At 43.0% G+C, this 22,001-nt stretch overlaps 1 protein-coding gene across 1 annotated transcript in view; it reads right to left on the bottom strand.

Moving 5' to 3' along the window:
* The window catches only part of AFAP1L2 (actin filament associated protein 1 like 2), a 108,967-nt gene that overhangs the window by 47,181 nt on the left and 39,785 nt on the right, over positions 1-22,001 (bottom strand). Inside the window, exon 2 of the mRNA XM_070752662.1 lies at positions 3,413-3,541. Coding sequence (XP_070608763.1) covers positions 3,413-3,541 — 129 coding nt within the window. The remainder of the gene's footprint in view (positions 1-3,412; positions 3,542-22,001) is intronic.

Genomic DNA, 22,001 nt, shown 5'->3' with positions numbered 1-22,001 from the left:
ATGACTGCTCTCGCAGCTGCATTTTGCACGATCTGAAGTTTCCGAACACTTTTCAAAGGTAGCCCCATGTAGAGAGCATTACAGTAGTCGAACCTCGAGGTGATGAGGGCATGAGTGACTGTGAGCAATGAGTCCCGGTCCAGATAGGGCCGCAACTGGTGCACCAGGCGAACCTGGGCAAACGCCCCCCTCGCCACAGCTGAAAGGTGTTGTTCTAATGTGAGCTGTGGATTGAGGAGGACGCCCAAGTTGCGGACCCTCTCTGAGGGGGTCAATAATTCCCCCCCAGGGTAATGGACGGACAGATGGAATTGTCCTTGGGAGGCAAAACCCACAGCCACTCCGTCTTATCCGGGTTGAGCTTGAGTCTGTTGACACCCATCCAGGCCCCAACAGCCTCCAGGCACCGGCACATCACTTCCACCGCTTCATTGACTGGGCATGGGGTGGAGATGTAAAGCTGGGTATCATCCGCATATTGATGATACCTCACCCCATGTCCTTGGATGATCTCGCCCAGCGGTTTCATGTAGATGTTAAATAGCAGGGGGGAGAGGACCGACCCCTGAGGCACCCCACAAGGGAGAGACCTAGGAGTCGACCTCTGTCCCCCCACTAACACCGACTGCGACCGGCCAGAGAGGTAGGAGGAGAACCACTGAAGAACAGTGCCTCCCACCCCCAGCCCCTCCAGCCGGTGCAGAAGGATACCATGGTCGATGGTATCGAAAGCCGCTGAGAGGTCAAGGAGCACCAGGACAGAGGATAAACCCCTGTCCCGGGCCCGCCAGAGATCATCCATCAACGCGACCAAAGCGGTTTCCGTGCTGTAACCGGGCCTGAAACCCGACTGCTGGGGACCTAGATAATCGGCTTCTTCCAAGGACCGCTGGAGCTGGAGTGCCACCACCTTCTCAACAACCTTCCCCATAAAGGGAAGGTTGGAGAATGGACGATAGTTATTAAGCATAGCTGGGTCCAGGAAGGGCTTCTGGAGGAGGGGGCGCACAAGCGCTTCTTTATAGAGTGATGGAAAAGCTCCCCTCCCCAAGGAAGCGTTGGTAATCTCCTGGGCCCAGCTCCGTGTCACCTCCCTGCTGGCCGAAACCAACCAGGAGGGACACGGATCCAGTAAACAGGTGGCGGAACTCACAGCTCCAATGGCCTTGTCCACTTCATCAGGTGTCACCAGATCAAACTCTTCCCAGACAGGTGGACAAGTACGTGCCCCAGTCACCTCGACTGACTCGTTGTCAGTCGACTCTGTTTTACAATTGGAGTCGAGGTCGGCCCGAATCCGAGCGACTTTATCAGCGAAAAACATGTTAAAATCCTCAGCACTACTCTGCAAGGGCTCCCCAACTCCCCCCTGATTAAGAAGGGAGCGGGTCACCCTAAACAGAGCGGCCGGGCGGGATTCCGCTGATGCAATCAAGGCGGCATGGTACGCGCATCTTGCCGCCTTGAGCGCCACTTTGTAAGTCTTAATAAAAGCTCTTACAAGTGTTCGGTCGGATTCAGACCTACTCTTCCTCCATCACTTCTCTAGACGTCTCTTTTGGTGCTTCAACTCCCGGAGCTCCTCGTTGAATCATGGGGCTCTACGGGGTCTAACGCCTCGGAGAGGTCGCAAAGGCGCAATCCGGTCGAGAGCCTCCGCAGCAGCCGTGTTCCAGGCCTCCACAAGAGACTCCGCCGAACTGTGGACGAGTGCCTCTGGGATAACCCCAAGCGCCGTCTGAAAGCCCTCTGGGTCCATCAGGCGTCTGGGGCGGAACATCTTCATTGGTTCCGCCTCCCTGCGGGGGAGGATTGGAGCCAGGAAGTCAAGCCGTAGTAGAAAATGGTCTGACCATGACAAAGGCAATGCTTCTAAGCCCCTTAGTCTCAGACCATTACTCAGTTGCTCGGAAAGGAATACCATGTCAGGTGCGTGCCCTCCCTCGTGAGTCGGACCCTGTACTACTTGAGTCAGGTCCACGGCTGTCATGGTGGCCATGAACTCCTGTGCCAACCCAGAGGTTTCGCCGAGTGACGGCAGGTTGAAGTCCCCCAAGACAATAAGTCCGGGGAACTCCACCGCCAACCCGGCTACCTCCTCGAGTAGCACAGGCAGGGCTTTTGACACGCAGCTGGGAGGCAGGTACGTGAGAAATAAGCCCACCTGAACCCCTAAGTCCAACTTCATCAAGAGAGATTCGCAACCCGCAATTTCCGGAGCAATGAGTCTACGCAGGCAAAGGCTCTCCCTGGCTACAATGGCCACTCCCCCCCCTTCCCTGGGGTCGCGGTTGATGCCATATCTGAATCCCGGCTGGGCAAATTTCCGAGAGAGGAACACCTCCCTCTGGGCCCAGCCAGGTTTCAGTAATGCATGCCAGGTCGGCCTCCTCATCCAGGATCAAATCCCGGATGAGGAGAGCTTTATTTACCACCGACCTGGCATTCAGCAGCAACAACTTGAGCCCAGGGCCAGAGTTACACTCACCACCAGTACCCAAGATTGGGCTCACAGAGCCAGAACAAGGGATCGTTATTAAGCAACGATCCCTCGTTCCCCTGGAACGGCTAACTCTGTGGCCCCCGCCATATCTGCCTCTCCCCAGCAACACAGGGATATTCCGACCCCCTGCCCCCCCAGAGATCGGTGCCCCTTCCTCTCCCACCTCCCGAGCGTCAGGTGGGCCAAACCTCTCATTCACACTACTATCAATGAATTCATCCATACCATAACCCCCCCCCCACCCATGCATGTGCAGAAGCCAAGTTTCCACCACTGCGCATGCGTCGCCATCTTATTTTTGGCTTTTGGGGGGGATTTTTTCCTGGTTTTTTATTACTGCACATATTCATGTGCAAAGCACACCCACCCATGAGACACAGCCACACAGAGCAGAAGGAACAGAACCGGCAGCGAGGTAAGTTAGAACCCACCTCTGGATTCACTCCATGCAAATTAATCTTATTAGCAAACTTCAGTGAATTAAAATAATTTATAATGTTTACAATAGAAGGAAGGGAATAAATTTTATTGCACACCTCTTATAAACGTTGCTATCATCTTGACTGTTTTTAATTTATAAAGCAAATTAGGAGAAACACAACTGAACAAAAATGCCATCATTTTGTTATCCATTTCCAATCCTCACCACCATCTGTAAGTGTGTAGTATTTGTAAGCATATTCTGAGCAACTGATAACAAGGTTTGCAGTTAATTAAATAGATTCCAGTTCTCAAACACATATATCCCAATAAATAAGTTTGTTTTCATGCTGACAAAGGATATTTATTTCCATTTTAAATCTCATTTAGGAATAAGATTCAAACAAAAATGAGAAATAGACAGGCAGGGGTTCCAGCAAGAAAGATAAAGCTTCCAAAGTCAATAATTGTTCACCTGATTTTGCTTACCACTTGATTTTGTGCAAAGCCGAAGAAGGTCAGCCAGAAAACCTTTTTTTACTACAGCTGTGCTGCTGAGATTTTCTTTATCTAGTATCTTCAGAAAATCTTCAAGTTCTGTCAGCAGTTGTTCCAGAGCTAAAAGAGATATGAAATAAACTGGCTTATTAATACATCCAATGCCAAAATGGCTTTTATGCAATCTAGGAATTTTTAAAACAATTCTTTGTCTTAGTATAATGAGGGTTACAATCCTTAATTTTATATGTCTGTGTATCAAGTATTTTTTCTTATTCTTGGATTAGCATAAAGTATTCTTTCCAGCATTGGAAAAGCAAATATGAAAAGAAAACAGAGGTGGGTGATGCAACTCCATTGCTCCCCCTCCTGGTAATGGAGAAATGGCATTGCACAATTTATAGGCAATCTTTTCTTGAGTATTATGGGAGCTGAAATGCAACATATTTCTGCTGCACGAATCCCAGTGACCAGTTAGGTTCCACAGAGTGGGCCTTCTCCGGGTCCCGTCAACTAAACAATGTCATTTGGTGTGGACCCAGGGGAAGTGCCTTCTCTGTGGCGGCCCCGGCCCTTTGGAACCAACTCCTCCCAGAGATTAGAATTGCCCCCACCCTCCTTGCCTTTCGTAAGCTTCTTAAAACCCACCTCTGCCGTCAGGCATGGGGGAACTGAGATATTCTTACCCCCTAGGCCTTAAAATTTACGCATGGTATGTTTGTATGTATGATTGGTTTTATAATAAGGGGTATTTTAGTTGTTTAGGTATTGGATTGTTAAATGCTGTTTTTTATCTCTGTTGTTAGCCGCCCCGAAAATGCGGAGAAGGGCGGCATACAAATCCAATAAATAAATAAAAAATCAATAAATATTTGGAAGGTACCAGAATGGGACCTCCCATAATATAAAGACAGTTTGAAGATGCAGATATTGATGAAGGGGGGGGGAAACAAATCAGAACAAATTGGGTGATATATATGTACAGAAAATATTGGGACCAAATAAAGCAATACAGATAACCACCTCCAAAATGAGGACTTAACAAAATGTCAATCCTTTCATCCTAATCAGTCTGGGTCCCAGTCTGAAAATACAAAATTTCATTACCTCACCTCATCTCATTCCTATTAGGTTTGTAAGGAGCATGCAACGTGCCTACCGTCTCTATCGTACTATCACCACTTGAATCCATTTTTTGTATTCATAATCATGTTTATACTTATATCTGTTATCTTATACACACTTGACAAATAAATAAAATTTAAAAAATAATAATAAGAAAATAATTTGCAATAAGCACTGGCTATACCAATTATGGATGATACGGGGCGAGAACAAGTGCACTAGAGTGCCTTCCATCCCCTGTCCTATTGCTCTCCTATATCTCCTATTCCTTTCTTCTATTCCTATATCTCTTCTTCTATTCTTTCATTGATATGTTCTATTACTGTATCTTCTTTTCTATTATTTCTTAAATATATTTTACTATGAGTATCTCCTTTATAACCTTCATCATGTATTTTACTATGTGTATATAGATATATACCCACTAAAACCCTCATTGTGTATTGGACAAAATAAATAAATAATAAATAAATAAATAAATAATAAATAAATAAATAAATAAATTTCTGCAGGACTCTAAGTTATAGAGTGTGTCTATTCTTCCTAGTTGAACACTATTTTGTATTGAATGTTAATACCCTTATAATGCCTTGGTAAGACCGTATTTAGAATATTACATCCAGTTTTGATTGCCATGATATAAAAAGATGTTGACACTCTAGAAACAGTGCAGAGAAGAGCAACAAAGTTGATTAGGGGCCTGGAGGCAAAAACATATGAAGCAAGGTTGCTGGAATTGGGTTATATCTAGTTTATTGAAAAGAAGGGGTGACACAATAGCAGTATTCCAATATCTAAGGTGCTGCCGCAAAGAAGAGGGGCTCAATCTGTTCTCCAAAGCACATGGAGGCAGGACAAGAAGCAATGGATGGAAACTAATCAAAGAGAGAACTAGCTTAGAACTAAGGCGAAATTTCTTCCCAGTTAGAACGATTAATCAGCAAAACAGCTTGCCTCCAGAAGTTGTCAATGCTCCAATGCTGAAGGGTTTAAAGAAGAGATTGGACAACCATTTGTCTGAAGTGGTGTAGGGTTTCCTGCTTGAGCAAGGGTTGGACTGGAAGACCTTCTAACTCTGTTATTCTGTAATTTCCTACCTGTTGTTATTGTCTTTCCTCTGTGAATAGATTGAAAGCAACAATTTGTGTAAAGTTATAAGCAAGTTTCATGATGGAGCAAGAAAATGATTCTACATTTCCCTAGTCATCATCCTGCTTATTTTAGCATGGAAAGTAGAATGGATGATTAAACACTATGAGGCTTAGAAACTATTAACTAAAATAAAAAGAACTTTGAAAAACATTACGAGACAATTCAATTTTCCCAAAGCTAACTATCCACCTACCGGTATATCCTCTTTAAAACATCTGTGTAGAGCCTACCCCAAGTTGGTATCCTCTAGACACATTTGAAAAAACAATCTAAAACAAGCATGACCTAAAACCTTCCAAGCTGGCACAATTTCTTTTCTGAAGAGAATGTCTTGGCAAAAGGCAGTTTCCTTCTAGCTGTAGCTTTATTCTTTGTTGCAGAAAAGTGCCAGGCCAGCTGATCATTTCAGTGAAACAAGCATTCAAGTGGCAGAATAGCAAATGTGGTTGATTTACAATGGATTTCCCAGACTATTCTACAAAGTACATTCCAAGGTTCATAAGGGTCAGCTGCTCTGGGGAAAGAGAAAGTAAATTGCAACAACAATAGAAGAATGCTGTTTTCCCCAACAGCAAAAAAACAAAACAAAACAGATGTGCTTACAGTGGCAGATGAAAACAGCTGGATGGAAACAGTTGAATGGAAACTGACCCTCTGAAAGGAACAAATTGCATATCTATATTTGAACTTTTCGGTGCTACTCACTTGCCTAAGACTTCAAGGAAAAATAGGCTAAAGCAATGAGTAATTATAACAGAAGACAAGAAATACCTGTTTTTGCTGAACTGGTTCCAGTTATTACTTCTAAATCCAGTACAAATAAAATAAGAATGAATGTTGATCATCGTCCCATTTTGAGGGAGAGGCTTTGGAAAAGGCTAAACTGAACCAGGAATGAGAGAAAACAATTTCTCATTTGATTTTTCAACTCTTTGCCATATGACTATTAACAATAGCATTTAGACGTATATACCACTTCACAGTGCTTTACAGCTCTCTCTAAGCGGTTTACAGAGAGTAAGGAAGTTGCCTCCAACAATCTGGGTCCTCATTTTGCCAACCTTGGAAAGATGGAAGGCTGAGTCAACCTTGAGCCTACTGAGATTTGATCTGCCAAACTGCTGGCAGCCGGTGATCAGCAGAAGTAGCTTAACCACCGTGGCTATTAAAGTGGTATGGTCTGTTAGGAATGTTTTGCTCCTATCAACATTATTAGTCCAGCTTGTTAGTCACCATTTTTACCATATTAAAACAGCATCTATTTCTCTCCGTATATGTCTGGTTTTATTGTAATTGCATTTTATAGTGATACTATACTATATTTGCTTGTGTTTAAAAATGATTATATTTGGTTAATTCCCATAGAGTGCATTACTCCAGTGGTATTTTAGATATTAAAAAAACTTCAGGTCTGGTTTAGTTTTCATACCATTGGGTCTATGTAACTTTAGAAATTTGCTAACTCTTGAGTTCAATAAGCAAATTTGGAATTGTAAGGGTGTGCTATGAGCATTCTTATTAAGTGGTTAATTTAAAAAATATGCATTCCCTCATGTAAGGATAAAAAAAATAGAACATAGAGAATGAATACATATCAGTCATCTGCACCCATTTTATAGAATGTAAATTGAGGAAGCTCAGAGACATGTATAAGAATAAACCTAAATTCTAAATAACAATTTGGGTTCCACCCTCCAGAAAAACTTCTCACAACATAAAAAGTAAATAAATATTCAGACAAATATGCACAAAGAGACATATTCAGCTAATACATTTGTGTCCAACAAATTACATACATAGTGTAATCCACATTTAAATAAACAACATCCCTAATTTTACTAGACAAATAAATACAATTTTAAAAGTCAATACTGAAGATGAGGTTTCCCTATTCCCTCCCAGCTCTCTTGCCTCACATAGGACAGATACTTCAAAAGTGTATGCAATTGACACATAGACAATCCTCACATGGCAACCACAATTGCAACTGGCCACTTAGTCTTAAGTAAAGTGGTCACTTAGTAAAACTGCAATTGTTCTTATTTTCTTATGTTAGTTTTCCTTTGCTTTAAAGAGCTGCAAATCTCATAAATGTGAGGACTGGTCATAAAGCTACATACCCATTATGTTAGTAACCACAATTGGTAACTGAGGTGAGGTGGTGCAGCAGGTAGAGTGCAGTACTGCAGGCCACTAAAGCTGGCTGTAGACCTGCAGATCAGCAGTTCAAATCTCATCACCGGCTCAAGGTTGACTCAGCCTTCCATCCTTCCAAGGTGGGTAAAATGAGGACCCAGATTGTGGGGGCAATATGCTGGCTCTGTTAAAAGGTGCTATTGCTAACATGTTGTACTCTGCCCTGAGTCTAAGGAGAAGGGCAGCATTAAAAAAAATTGAATGAATGAATGAATGAATGAATGAGTGAGTGAGTGGGTGGATGGATGGATGAATGAATGAATGAATGAATGAATGAATGAATGAATGAATGAATGAATGTAGTTGCTTCTGTTAAACATTGGAATTACCCATGAAGTGTAACCGGTGGCCAATTGATCCAGTTAATCTTTGGATTTGCAATGTTCATAGGAACAGGCCATTTCTGAAGCCCCTCAAAACACATGGCTGGCTTCTAAGCTACATTTCTGACTTTAGGAATTTAAAAAAAGTAGAATCTCATAAAGCAAGCTAAAACTAATTGGAAGACATTGGGGGAAATACCGATTGTTCACAGGACATTTGCACAATATCATAACAAAGTATTTTTCCTCCCTGAATAGTTTTCTCCAAGCAGCATTTTAACTTAGTCAGAAATCTGTGGGAAATATTGCAGAGTTGGTACTTGATAAAATGTGAATCACAACAATCTGGCCAACCCCCCCACACACACACACATATTTCTCGATGTGCAAACTGTTAACCCTAACAAATAAAATATGAATGTGGAGTCACTATGCAAACATAATCACTGCAATGCCAGTAAAACAAAAATCATATTTCACTTATATTTTAATGTGCAAATTCAGAAAACTATTTGAAAAGGCTATCCATATATTTCAATAAGCTACATGCCAGACAATCCAGAGGCTGAGCCTTGTTATTTGTAGGCTGAAAGGTCAACTGTGGAACCGGATCGGTACAATATGGGCCATTCTGGAAATCTGGACAATCATTTTATTGAATGAACTATCATTGCTGAACCAGGAACTCTGAACTTTAAGGAAGGAGCGTACAAGGCTTTCCAGTTTGCAGAACAAATAACAGACAAGCTTCTCTCCTCTTCGCTGGAAGGAGGCAGTGGGAGGATTGGAGTGAGAGTGGGCAAAGAGAGGCAGAGAAGGTTCTTGAAAGACATTCAGAAGCCTTAATCAAGACAGCGCTGTTTCTTTCCTTCCCTACAATTACATGCAGCTTGATACTTTATTACAGTTTTCAGAACTAAGATCCTGTCGTAAACAAAGGTGCTTTCAGCCTTGCCATGGTTTAAAACACTGTTCTAAATTTTAGCATTGCACAGGAAGCCTCACTTGGATGGAAATCTGCAGCCTGAGGATTTTGAATGCACAACTGTAACCACACCTCCTCCTTTTTTAAATAAGACTGCATATGCCTTATTGCTTTAAAACAGGAGTGGTAAACGACGGTCCCTTTATTCTTGTGGACTTCAACTCCCAGAATTTCTGAAGCAGCATGGCTGGCTCAAGAATTCTGGGAGTTGAAGTCCACAGGGGCCATTGTTCTCCACCCCTGCTTTAGAAATTTTTATGACAAAGGGGCCTCCAAATCTTCAAAATGCAAGATGCTGGTTATCTCACAGAGAGCTTCTGCTTGCATGGTTGCAGATTTCATCGTTTTCACTGTACTCTGGCTTACAGAAAAAGTAACTGCTTCAGGTGAAAATTATTCTACTTGAAAACTTTAATAAACTGTGATTCTAGGAAGACTAGTTTTCCTAATTCCCTATGATCTTTGGAATGCTGTACTGTACTTGCTTACGGCTAGTACTGACTTTTGGCAGCTCTTCAGATAAGGATTTTTCCAGACCTTTTCCTGAGATGGCATGGGTTGAATCTGAAATTTCTTTGCCTACCTGACACAGAAATATGATCCTTCCATTAGTTATATACTGAAGGAATGATGAGCCTTCCAACTTTTAGGTTTTCAAATGAAATAAGACCATTCTTTTTCATTTAACAGTGGTCTCTGTCTATGAGTCTAACTTAGTGACTCTTGCATGATCTGGTAAGGTAACTGCATAAAAAGCAAGGAGAGAGGGAAATATAGACCTTGAATGTGTAAGAATATGAGGAGTGAGAATAGTAGAAAGAGCCAGAATCTATATACAGTGTTCCCTTGATTTTCGCGGGTTCGAACTTCGCGAAAAGTCTATACCACGGTTTTTCAAAAATATTAATTAAAAAAATACTTCGCGGGTTTTCCCCTATACCACGTTTTTTTCTGCCCGATGACATCATATGTCATTGCCAAACTTTCATCTGCCTTTAATAAATATATTTTTTAATAAACTTTAATAAATAAACACGGTGAGTAATAATCTAAATGGTTGCTAAGGGAATGGGAAATTGTAATTTAGGGGTTTAAAGTGTTAAGGGAAGGCTTGTGATACTGTTCATAGCCAAAAATAGTGTATTTACTTCCGCATCTCTACTTCGCGGAAATTCGACTTTCGTGGGCAGTCTCGGAACGCATCCCCCGCGAAAATCAAGGGAACACTGTAATGTGTAAAATGAGCTACATCAAAAAAACGTTTGGAATTTTATGACATCCTATCATTTATTGTTGATTTGTTTTTCTTTTAATTTTTTTGTATCCAGTTCATCCAAATAGCATCCTATCACTTATTGTTGATTTGTGGTGGTGGTGGTGGGTGTTTGTATCCAATTGTACCAGTTTATCCAAAGAGCATAGTAATCTGAGTCCTTTTGATCGTTCAGTTCCACAGTCAATAAACGTTTGGAATTTTAGTAGTAATTACAATCATTCCTCTTCTACTATAGTACAGTATAAGAATCCCGGTTGACTTGAAAAACTGGGTCAAACAACAAACGCCTTGATTTTTATTCAATATTGTAACTGAACAGCATTTTGTGTGATTCAAATGCTATTGCAGAATGATAGGAAGAGTAATATTTATGATACTGGCCAGCACCTGCTTCCTTTTTAATTTCTGTGGATAGAAGTTTTAAGAAGAGATACATTATGTATGTATTAGTAATTGGTTAATTTTGGAAAAATTGAAACAAGAGAATTTGATTTAAGCTTTGCAAGCCAGATAGCAAAGATGAGAAATGGAGGTAGCACTATATAATGATATAACACAACATTTACTTATTGTTTAGAACTTTATTTTACGATGTAGGTGATACAGTGGTACCTCGAGATACGAGTTTAATTCGTTCCGGACCTGGGCTCTTAAGTCGAGCAGCTCTTATCTCGAACGACTTTTCCCCATAGGAATTAATGTAAATAATTTTAATTGGTTCCAGCCCTCAAAAAACTCACAAAGTTAGTCTAAATTATGCAGAAAGACATGTTTTTAATGAAGAAATGTACATGTACATATAAATGAATAATGAAGTTTCTTTCACTTAACTTGTAAACTTTCTTAAACTTTTAAATTTACATATGTTCAACTTCTCTGCCACCCAATCCTGTAGGACAGAGGTCCCCAACCCTTTTTGCACCAGGGACCGGCTTTAAGCGATCAAGAGAGGAATGGGTGAATGAATGGACGGAGGGTGGGAAGGAAGGAAGGAAAGAGGGAAGGGACAGAAACAGAGGAAGGAAGCAAGGAAACTTATGAAAGGGGAGAGTAAGAGAGGAATGAGTGAAGGGAGGGAGGGAGGGAAGAAGGTGGGAAGGAGAAAGAAAAGAAGAAATAGAGGAAGGGAAGGTAAAAGAGAGAAAGAAAAAGAGCAAGAAAGAAAGCTGCAAGCACCCCCCCGAGCCCCCCAGGCCGGCTGCAACCTTTTAAAACACGCGCGCCGCTTCGCAGCTGTCTCCTGAAGCCGAACGCGGAAGTTAGCGTTTGGCTTCAGGAGACAGCTCCTTGGCGCTTGTATCTCGAATTTGGGCTTGTAAGTAGAACAAAAATATCTCTCCCCTCCCAGCTCTTATCTCGAGTTGCTCTTAAGTAGAGCAGCTCTTATGTCGGGGTTCCACTGTACATTATGAATAGTTTCTTTTATTAAAGATACATATATAGAGAGAGATTTTTTAATTAGCTATATGATATAAGATTAAAATTTAGATAAAAGAGATTTTATTATTCTTTACATTGTTGTAACCTTTTGTAGTAAGACAGTGAGGGAAAAATTTTAATTTAGAATTTTAAGAATTGCTAATAATGTATAAAATTAACAGAAACTTTTACACGGGGAGAGATAAGACCTTCCATTGAGCGAGTAATGAGAAAATAAAAGTTTGTATATGATTGATTTTAAGGATTGTTGTTGTGTTTATAACTATATTGTTTTATTTCATGGTGGAGAAAAATAAAAAATCTTATACCAAAAAAAAAGAAGTTTTAAGAACAAAACCTCAGTCCTTAAGGTTATCTTTTCCATAGCTAAATGGCAAAGCACATGATTTACCGGCAGAAGAATCCAGCTGATTATCCAGAGTCATCACTTCAAAGAATCTCCAGTAATTAAAACCTTAGCTTTCTCATGCACAGTGGTTATATCTGCACAACAGAGGTAACGGTTGATTCATCCTGTGAGTGTGAGTAGCTAAACATAAGTGGCACACTCCACCAATGGTTTATTTAGCTTAACATTCAACTGGGATTCATGACATTTTCTGCAAAACAAGTCAGAAACTGGAAACAAAAATGTATCATGGCTTTCAGCTCCAACTTGATAGGAGAGAGAAAACTAGGTGCCTCCCCCTGAATCCACATTATAGTAGTAAATAATGAAAGACATTTCCATGACTTACTTTCTCAATCCTACTGGACAAATGGGCCAATATAGCAGTTGTTAATTCTTAGTCTTCACAATTCTAAGATACTATTACACAAGAATCAATTTAAGTGTTATTGTTTACAAACTGCCATTTTTGTTGAAGATCATTAACTTAATTTGCTTCTAATGGCTCTTGTATATAAATTGTGCACTTCAAGAATAATTGTGTGCTTTGAAGCACACACAAACAACCCTTTATTCACCTAAAGTCCAGTCAGAGGGGGAAATGAATCATGGAAATAAATTTTAAAAAAACAAGCAAGCAGCTAAGCTTTTATAAGATTTCCATGAAAACCTGTGAGAAAATTTGACCTACCAACACAAATTTAATTTCTAAAGCAGCCACGCCTTTTTGTAAAGCTGCAAAAGCTTGAAAAACAACAGAGTACTTTTATAAACAAGAAAGGTACTGTGCTTACAGAAGGCCTAAAGCATTTCTTTTGACTCATTTTTGAAAAGAATAAATGTTATTTACCATAGTTAGACTGGTTTTCCTAGTAGAAACCTCACTGCATGGATAATTCATCCTTTATCAATTCTTCTTGGCCACTAAGGGAACATCCTCTTCTTAGTAAACTGCAATGATGATGCCAAAATGAAGACATGTGCATAGTAATGTCATCATGTAAATGACAGATCCTTGCATGATGGGAATCAGCTGGTTCAAACCGGTTCAGGTGAACCGGTTGTTAAATTTTTGCATAGTTCAGAGAATTGGCAAATCGCACCACTGGATGGTCCTGCCCCTCCTATTCGCTCCTTATTGCACCTCACACACTTTGGGTGATGCTTAGAATCATGCTGGGGCATAGTTGCTGCTGCTCTCTGGTTCTCCCGCTTGCCTAGAATACATGGCCCATCTGATCTCTGCCTAGTAAATCTTCCTTCACTTCTTGCCCACCCTACCTCCCACACAGGGCCCTGCCCACTTGCCTGCCTTCCCCATTGCCACTCCTTCTTGCCTGTTTCCCCTGTAGCCCTGCCTTCGCTGTTGCCTTCCCTACTTGTCTGCCTTCCATGTTGCCTTTCCCACTTGTTTTCCTTCCCATTACCCTATCCAATTGCCTGCCACCGCCGTAGCCGCTTCTTCATTGCCTACCTGCTGGCAAACAATGGATTCTGCAGAAACAGGGCAATTTCCTATGTACCATTCCAAGCCCCTTTCCTCACCTCCTCTTGGGCTGACAAAATAAAAGCCCATCTAAAGATCGTGATTGCCTGCCGAACGAATGCTGGCAAAAGGAGGCTAGAGGGAAAAAAGAGATGGGCTGATGAAAACGTCCCATTTCCCATCTCCATTGGGCTGTCTGTGCTGCACTGGAACAGGATGGAGTGGTGAAGCAAAAAGCCCACTCAATCTATACATACCAGCACAATGGTGAATCCCAGCTCATCGGTTCAGGCATTGGGAGCTTGAGGGATAGATTGTGCACCCTAAAGTTCAAAAGACTTGCGTTTACTGAAATGTCAGTTCCTTTATTAAAAAAGAAATAGCACCAAAGGTGGGCCCATAATTCTTCAGAAATCCCAGATTTAAAAAAACAGCCATTTATCAGATAAAAGAGATTTTGTTATTTTGTCTAGACCAGACTGCCTTTTAACAGGAGCCTATTATCTATAGAAAGAATTATAAATTGGATTAAACCTCTGCAAACTCATAAAATAAAACACTCTGAAAACATTACTAATCCTACCCAGGTTTGAAGAGCTAGTTTGCCATTTTCATTTAACGTTTCAGCATAAAATCAGTGACAAAACCTGCTGATGAAGGAATTTGTGGCCTTCCTGTATCTTTTGTCTTCTTAGAACATTTGGTGTTAATGTTTTGCTCTTTAATCTCTCTTTCTGCACCAACAAGCCTCTAAGACATAATTGAAAGTCAACTGTAATTTAGTGATTTTTTTTCTTTTCTCAGCAATACCACTTGATTGTTACTTATGTCATCTGGTATAATTTAAGATGTTTTGACAGACAATTTTTATATGCGTCTTAGGTTCTAAATTCGTAATTGTTTTGGATGGCATAGTTTTCTCCTTAAACAACTGAACTTCATCAAAGGTCATTGGTACAGAAATTTGAAATTCACCTCCTTAGATATATCTATATATTACTAAAACTCTTGTGTCTGTAACCTTTAACTGGATGTAATAGTGTATCATAGAGGGGGGGAAATCCAACCACGTCACCTCAAATTGGCCAAGTTATAAAATGCTGGGAACTGTTATTCCCGAGGGCATGATTTGAGGAAAGTTGTGGTTGTTTCCACACAGCTATGCAGTTGCTGCTTCAGTGCTGCTGCTGTGCTTCTCTGGTCATGTGATTTTCATTTTCAATTTTCCCTGAATGCTTTTTGACCATTTATGCAATTCCTTATTATTTGCCTGCTAAAAAGGGAGAGGGAGAGAGGGGGGGGAAAAAGATGGGAGGGAGAGAGGAAGGAAGGGAGGAAGGAAGGAAGGAAGGAAAATTTCCAATGCTCACTGCCTATTTCCCACAAAGAAATTGAATGGGGAAGCCAACAAACAAAGGAGATAGCTTCTGCTCCCATTTTTTTTTCATGCCCATGGTCATTCTGTTTCTTTGTTTAGTAAGGAAATAGCTCTGAAATGATCACCTAGATGACAGTGGTTCTCAACCTTTCTAATGCCGTGACCCTTTAATAAGTTCCTCATGTTGTGGTGACCCTCAACCATAAGTCTAGTACCAATTCTCTCAACAGAGCTTTAAGCTGATTGGCAGGAAGGTCATAGGGGCACCCCCACTGTAAACACCTGATTGGTTGGATTGGAAAAATATGTTCTAAGGCACCTCAATAGAAGCTTTAGTTCCTAACACCATGGGAAATTTGTTTGTCTTAGGCAACTCCTGTGAAATGGTCATTCGATCTCCAAAGGGGTCCTGACCCCCAGATTGAGAGCCACTGCCTAGCAAGTCATTACTTTGAATAAGTGAAACCACTGTTTTAAACTGGTTTAGTGTCTTACAGAGACAGCTCATAGTATTTGACTATTAAGGTAAGGAGAATTTAAATTTAAATTTAAATGGTTTACACACACAATCAAAAAAATATTTTATTAAAAATGTCATAACTAAAAATAGAAAACAAATTCAGGTCCATACTTTTATGATATGTTCATTTAAACTTAGGAACTAGATGCACGAGATGATGGAAAACTTATCTAAATCTTTAGAATTGAATATGGTTGTAGGACAAAGGAGTCACATTAACAGATGTATCCCTATTTTTCTTCTTTTGATTTATAAGTGTAAAACAGATAGAGTGATTTTAACAGTACTGAATTGTATTGACCTACATGTGTTTTTTGTCTGTATGATATGCACCCGGGGTTTACGATTTGTTTGCCTTGTCTTAAGAACCATTTTCACCTTACAAACCCGAGCCGGGGGTGAGGGCTCTCTTACTGTGCATGCACTCTACCGTGTGCTCTCTTACTGTAGCAGGGATTCCTGTGCCCTGTGACTGTCACTGCCAGAATTTCCTATTTGCTTGCCGCCCCACTGTGATTTCCCGCCTCCTTTTGCTTGCACCGGCAGTCCCGAGGCGAGGAATCCTGGCTGTGGCAAGGACATGCGCTTCGCCTCAGACAAGGCTCCCTGGCTTTCCCTGGGTCTCCCCATCATCCTAAAGCAGTGAAACCTCCAACTGCCACTTTTGTCTGGTCCTCTGCGGGAGGGAGCCATGCCTGAACCTGGAGCCCACTTGCTCACTTCCTTTCACTTGTTCCACCATGGCTCTTCCCTCCCTGGGGAGGATCAGGCAAAAGCGGTGGGGAGCTTCGCTGCATTAAGGCGACAGGGCAACTCAGGGAGCTTTGTCTGTTCCATGGCCGGGATTTCCCACCTCAGGAGTGCTGGTGCAAGCAAAAGGAGGTGGAGAATTCCATTTGCCTCGCCGGGATTCCCTTCTGGGGGGTTTTGTTTGGATGAGCTCCATCAAGCTCATTTCTCTCTCTCTCTCCTTCCCCTTCCCTCCCTCTACCTCCCTCCTTCCTCCGCCGGCGGCGGCGGAGGAAGGCGAATGCAGCCCGGAGGCTGGGAGGGAGGTGGAATATGGGAGGAGGAAGACAGGGAGGAAGTTAGAGGGGGAGGGAGGGAGAGAGGGAAGGAGGGAGGGAGGAGAGAGAGAGAGGGAGGTTTCTGATTGAAGTTACAAATGGGGGTGGTGGCGCAGCGCGAATCCAGCAATGGCTTCCCCAACCTTTCCTCAACTGCTGTTGGACTCCCACAAGATGATCCTAGAACCCCAGTGGGGCCTCCCAGACACAACAAATCAGAGAAGACGCACGTACAAACGGCCCATGCATTTTCCTCCCTTCCCTTCTGTTCTGTCTGGGTTTTCCCAGACCTCCACACCCACTGAAAAAACAGCCAGACACTCTGGTAAAATCCCAAAAGTATTTTATAGCAGGAAAAAAAATAAGCACAAAGGAAAACCTGTCTTCACAGCAGACAGGTTACAATACGTTACAACAGGGTCCTGATGTCCAGTCAATTTCACAAGCTTCTTGCTGGCACCCCCCCCCCCCCCCCAAGGTTTCAATAGTCCAAGGCACAAACCAGGATTGTAGCCACCAAAGTTCACAGACAGGTCTCACGAATCTCCAAGATAAAACTCCACAAGCCAGGAAGGGTGGGGCCGCCTTTTATCCTTTCCCAAGCACCACACCCAAACCCAGTTGTGACCTCTAATGCTGGAAATACCTGGCCAATTGAGTTCGTCTCTGATTAGCTCTCCTTTGTCGCATATCTATGATGTCATGAGCATCTTCCCCCAGGGAATCCAGGCTGCTTGCTGGGGAGAGCTCCCCCTGGTGGAACTCTGGCTGTCCTTCTTCTTCAGCCTGGGATTCTGCTTCCTCGTCAGTCTGCACCTCCTGGTCCTCAGCCTCTCCCTCTGAGCTGGAAGCCGACAGCAAATCAGCCATTCCCGGAGGGGTCCCAGGCTGAACCACAACACCTTCCAGTCATTGCAAACCGGACAGTAACTGTTGACTTTTCTGTCAATCCATCCACGAGGCTCTCTCCGGGCAGCCTGTGCTGTCTCCCCCCGTCTCCTCCCCTCTTCCACCCACCCCCCGAAAAAGGATCCGAATGCTGGTGGTAATGAGGCAAAAGGGGTGAGTTTTCGGCTTGCACACCTTATTGGCTTTTCCATTGATTCCTATGGGAAACATTGTTTCATCTTACGAACGTTTCACCTTACAAACCTCCTCCCGGAACCAATTAAGTTTGTAAGACAAGGTATCACTGTATAAGGCATCCCCCAAAAGTAAGATCTAGCAGATGTTTCATTTCACAGCATTCCTGAACAGAACATATATAACATATATTTGAAGAAAGTATAATTGTTGTATATCAAAATAATGGTACGGTAGTAGTAAGAAATTCTTGATAGGATTCATAGTTTGTTTGGTTATGCTGGTTTGTGATAACAATTACTTACAGTATATAATAAATATTCATTTTTTTTGTTCAGCCATAAATGTGAATTCTTCTTCATTGAAAAAAAAAGACATCCCCTGAAAATAAGACGTAGCACATCTTTGGGAGCAAAAATCAATATAAAACACTGTCTTATTTTCGGAGAAACAGGGTACCATCTTTCAAATGTCTAAAATATGTTTCTCCTTTCCTGAAGGGAAGTCATTTTATGACGCTGTTAAGGAGTATTTTTCCTTTTTATTCAACCTTCTTCACAGTTCCACAAGTTCCTGACTATTCTTGCTGTCTTTCCCAAAGTTTATTCACTTGTCTGATCTTTGAATCTTATTCCTCTAACCCAGCTTCATTCTGAAAGATTTGCATTTATATTTTCTGCACATAAATGTTCATGCAGTTGCTCAACTCAATGTATTGTATTTATAATAAATAGGGTTTAATGACAATGGATTAAGGAATAGGGAGAAAACTGTGATGATGGTTAAGCATTCCCATATTTAGTGAATGCCATGATTTGGATATATTCATGAGGGCAGAATAATAATTTATCAACTTGATGGACAAGCAGAAAATATCTCCTAACTTTTTGGACCACTGAGAAATATTTTAAATTTGGAGAGACTTTTATGAGCATTCTCATATAATGTATGCCATGATAGACATTCCTTTGTAAAAAAATTTCCACCATGAATTTGAAGGGATTTGATTAAAGATAGGTTTGGACACCCCAATGTTATTACAATTGTTCTATGTACTGCAATAGTAAATCTTAGGCACTGATACAATTTATTTTTTAGAAATACTCACAGAATAGGCGTTGATTGCTTACCTGAACGCCTCTTCTCGTACGGTGAGCGGGTACAGCAGTCACATGGGTTGCTCATGTCCAATCCGGTGGAACTGAGCCTAGTATTAAAAAAGCTTGCCGGATCCGCCCCTTCCCCAGAATTCGCGAATCCATAGACTAGGCTCAGTTGTGAAGCTCTGTAGTGTTCAACTCTCATTGTTAGAGGAAGAAAGATATAGAAAGGTAAAGAAGACACATACAAGGGCGGGAAGTGACTGCTGTACCCGCTCACCGTACGAGAAGAGGCGTTCAGGTAAGCAATCAACGCCTATTCTCCGTACTGAAGGAGCGGGTCCAGCAGTCACATGGGACATACCCAATAGATGGTCCCTAGGGTGGGATTAGCTTGCTATCGTGTGAGATAACGGATTGGAGTACCCTTCTGCCGAAGGCAGCGTCCGCTGAAGCGTAAGAATCAATCTTGTAGTGCCTGATGAAGGAATTTGGCGAGGCCCAAGTGGCTGCTTTGCAGACCTCCTCCAACGGGGCTTGAGTCGCCCAAGCGGCCGAGGTGGCTGCGCTCCTGGTGGAATGCGCTGTGATGTTCCTTGGAACTGAGAGGGAGGCCGACTCATAGGCCTTAGATATAGTCCCTCTGATCCAACGGCCTATTACTGTTGAAGACACTTTGGCCCCCATGACTCTGGGATGATAGGCTACAAAAAGTGCTTCTGACCTCCGAAAGGGTCCTGTGCGTTGGATATAGATTCTCAGCGCTCTGGTGAGATCCAGGGTGTGCCATCTAATTGCCAAGGGATGGTCTCGTTGGAGGCAGAAGGAAGGTAGGACAATATCCTGAGATCTGTGGAACATGGAACTGACCTTGGGTAAGAAGGTGGGGTCCAGTCGCAAGACTACCTTGTCCTGATGGAATTGGCAAAGGTCCTGCCTGATTGAGAGGGCAGCCAGCTCCGAAATGCGTCGAGCAGAGGTAATAGCCACCAGGAATGCTACCTTAAAGGATAGGTACCTGAGGGACGCCGATTTTAGGGGTTCGTATGGTGCCTGCGTGAGGGAATGGAGAACCCGTGGCAAATCCCATGATGGGTACCTGTGGACCTTGGAAGGTCTGAGGTTGGCTATGCCCTTGAGGAATTCCTGAACTTCAGGGAAGGATCGGAGAGGCTGTCTGCGGGGACCTCCTAGGACAGATGAAATGGCTGCCAGATGACGCCGGAGGGTGCTGGTGGAAAGTCCTTTATGGAAGCCTTGCATAAGGAAGGAAATTATTCTGTGTATGGGGATGCACAGAGGGGAGAGACCTTCCTGTAGACACCACTGGTGAAACTTGGACCACGTGTGGTCGTAGATTCGATTGGTCGAACCCCTTCTGGCTTTTAAAATGACCTCCACTGAATCGGGGTCATGACCACGCAGCTCTAAATCTCTCCTGATAACAGCCAGGCGGTGAGGTGGAACCACTCCGGGTCTGGATGGAAAGAGGCCCCCTGCCGCAGCATATCCCCCGAAACGGGGAGTCGCCAAGGGTCCTGGACGGACAGCTGTTGGAGATCCGCGAACCAGGGCCGGCGGGGCCAGTGAGGGGCGATTAGGATTACTCGGGCCCTCTCGGTGAGGACCTTGTGAATCACGTCCGGGAGGATTGGAATTGGAGGAAATGCGTAGAGTAGGCCTGGAGGCCATGGACTCCGGAGGGCATTGATTGCTTCCGCTCCCGGGGATGGAAATCTGGAATAGAAGCGAGGGAGTTGGGCGTTCGCATTGGTCGCGAAGAGATCCAGAATTGGTAGGCCGAATCTGAGGGTGATTTGATGGAACAGGTCTTGATGGAGGTTCCATTCTCCTGGGTCTATCGTTGCCCGGGATAGCCAATCCGCCTGGACGTTGAGACTCCCCGAGATGTGATCGGCTAGGAGCGACTGGAGATGTTTTTCCGCCCAAAGGCCCAGCTTGAGAGCCTCCCTCATGAGAGCCTTGGATCTCGTGCCCCCCTGTCTGCAAATGTGGCTTTTCGTGGCAATGTTGTCGGTGAGAATGAGAACGTGCCGGTTGGGAATGCGAGGAGAGAAATGCTTCAGAGCCAGGGAAACGGCTCTTAACTCTAGCCAATTGATTGGCCTGGAAGCTTCCTCCGGGGACCACGTGCCCTGGGCTATCATCCCCTGGGCGTGGGCGCCCCATCCCGATAGACTGGCATCTGTGGTGATGACAAATTGATCCGGGCACCTGAACGGGGATCCTCTGTCCATGGCCGGAGACTTCCACCACTTGAAGGATCTGCGAACACTCAGTGGGATGACAATGCGTCGATTTGAGTTGCTGTGCCCTGATCTCTGAAAAGGTAACAGGAGCCACTGGAGTTCCCTAGCATGAAGGCGAGCCCAGGGAATGATGCCTATGCATGACACCATCTTCCCCAAAAGGGAAGATAGAGTGACTATGGAAACTGAAGAATTAGATAAAATGTTAGAAATTAACTCCACTATACTGAGTTTTCTCTCGGGAGAGAGAAAAACCTGGGAGGATTGTGAATCAATAATGGATCCCAGGTGAGAAATGGATGTGGAGGGTTGGAGGTGGCTCTTATCAAAGTTGATGGAAAATCCATGGTCCTGAAGGACTGACATGGTGACAGAAAGGTCTGTTTTCACTTTCTCTAGGGAGTTCCCATGAATTAAAATATCATCAAGATAACATAAAATGTGTATGGGAAACGCCCTGATATAGGCCGCCAGGGAGCCCAAGAGCTTTGTAAAGACCCGAGGGGCCGAGGAAAGGCCAAATGGCATCGCCCTATACTGGAAATGCCTGCCTTGAAAGGAAAAACGTAAAAATTTTCTGTGGCATTTGGCTATAGGAATGTGAAGGTAGGCCTCAGTGAGGTCTAAGGAGACCATGAAATCTCCCGAGTGAATGGCGGCCAAAATAGAAGACAAGGAGTGCATCTTAAACTTCCTATATTTGATGAATAAATTTAGTTTCTTTAAATCCAAAATAGCTCTCCAACCTCCGGAGGACTTTGGAACCATAAATAGGATGGAGTAAAAACCTA

Source organism: Erythrolamprus reginae, chromosome 5 (assembly GCF_031021105.1).
Source record: "Erythrolamprus reginae isolate rEryReg1 chromosome 5, rEryReg1.hap1, whole genome shotgun sequence".
NCBI classification, from domain to species: domain Eukaryota; kingdom Metazoa; phylum Chordata; class Lepidosauria; order Squamata; family Dipsadidae; genus Erythrolamprus; species Erythrolamprus reginae.
The sequence above is the reverse complement of the archived record's forward strand: the minus strand, read 5'-3'. Positions and strand labels throughout refer to the sequence as shown.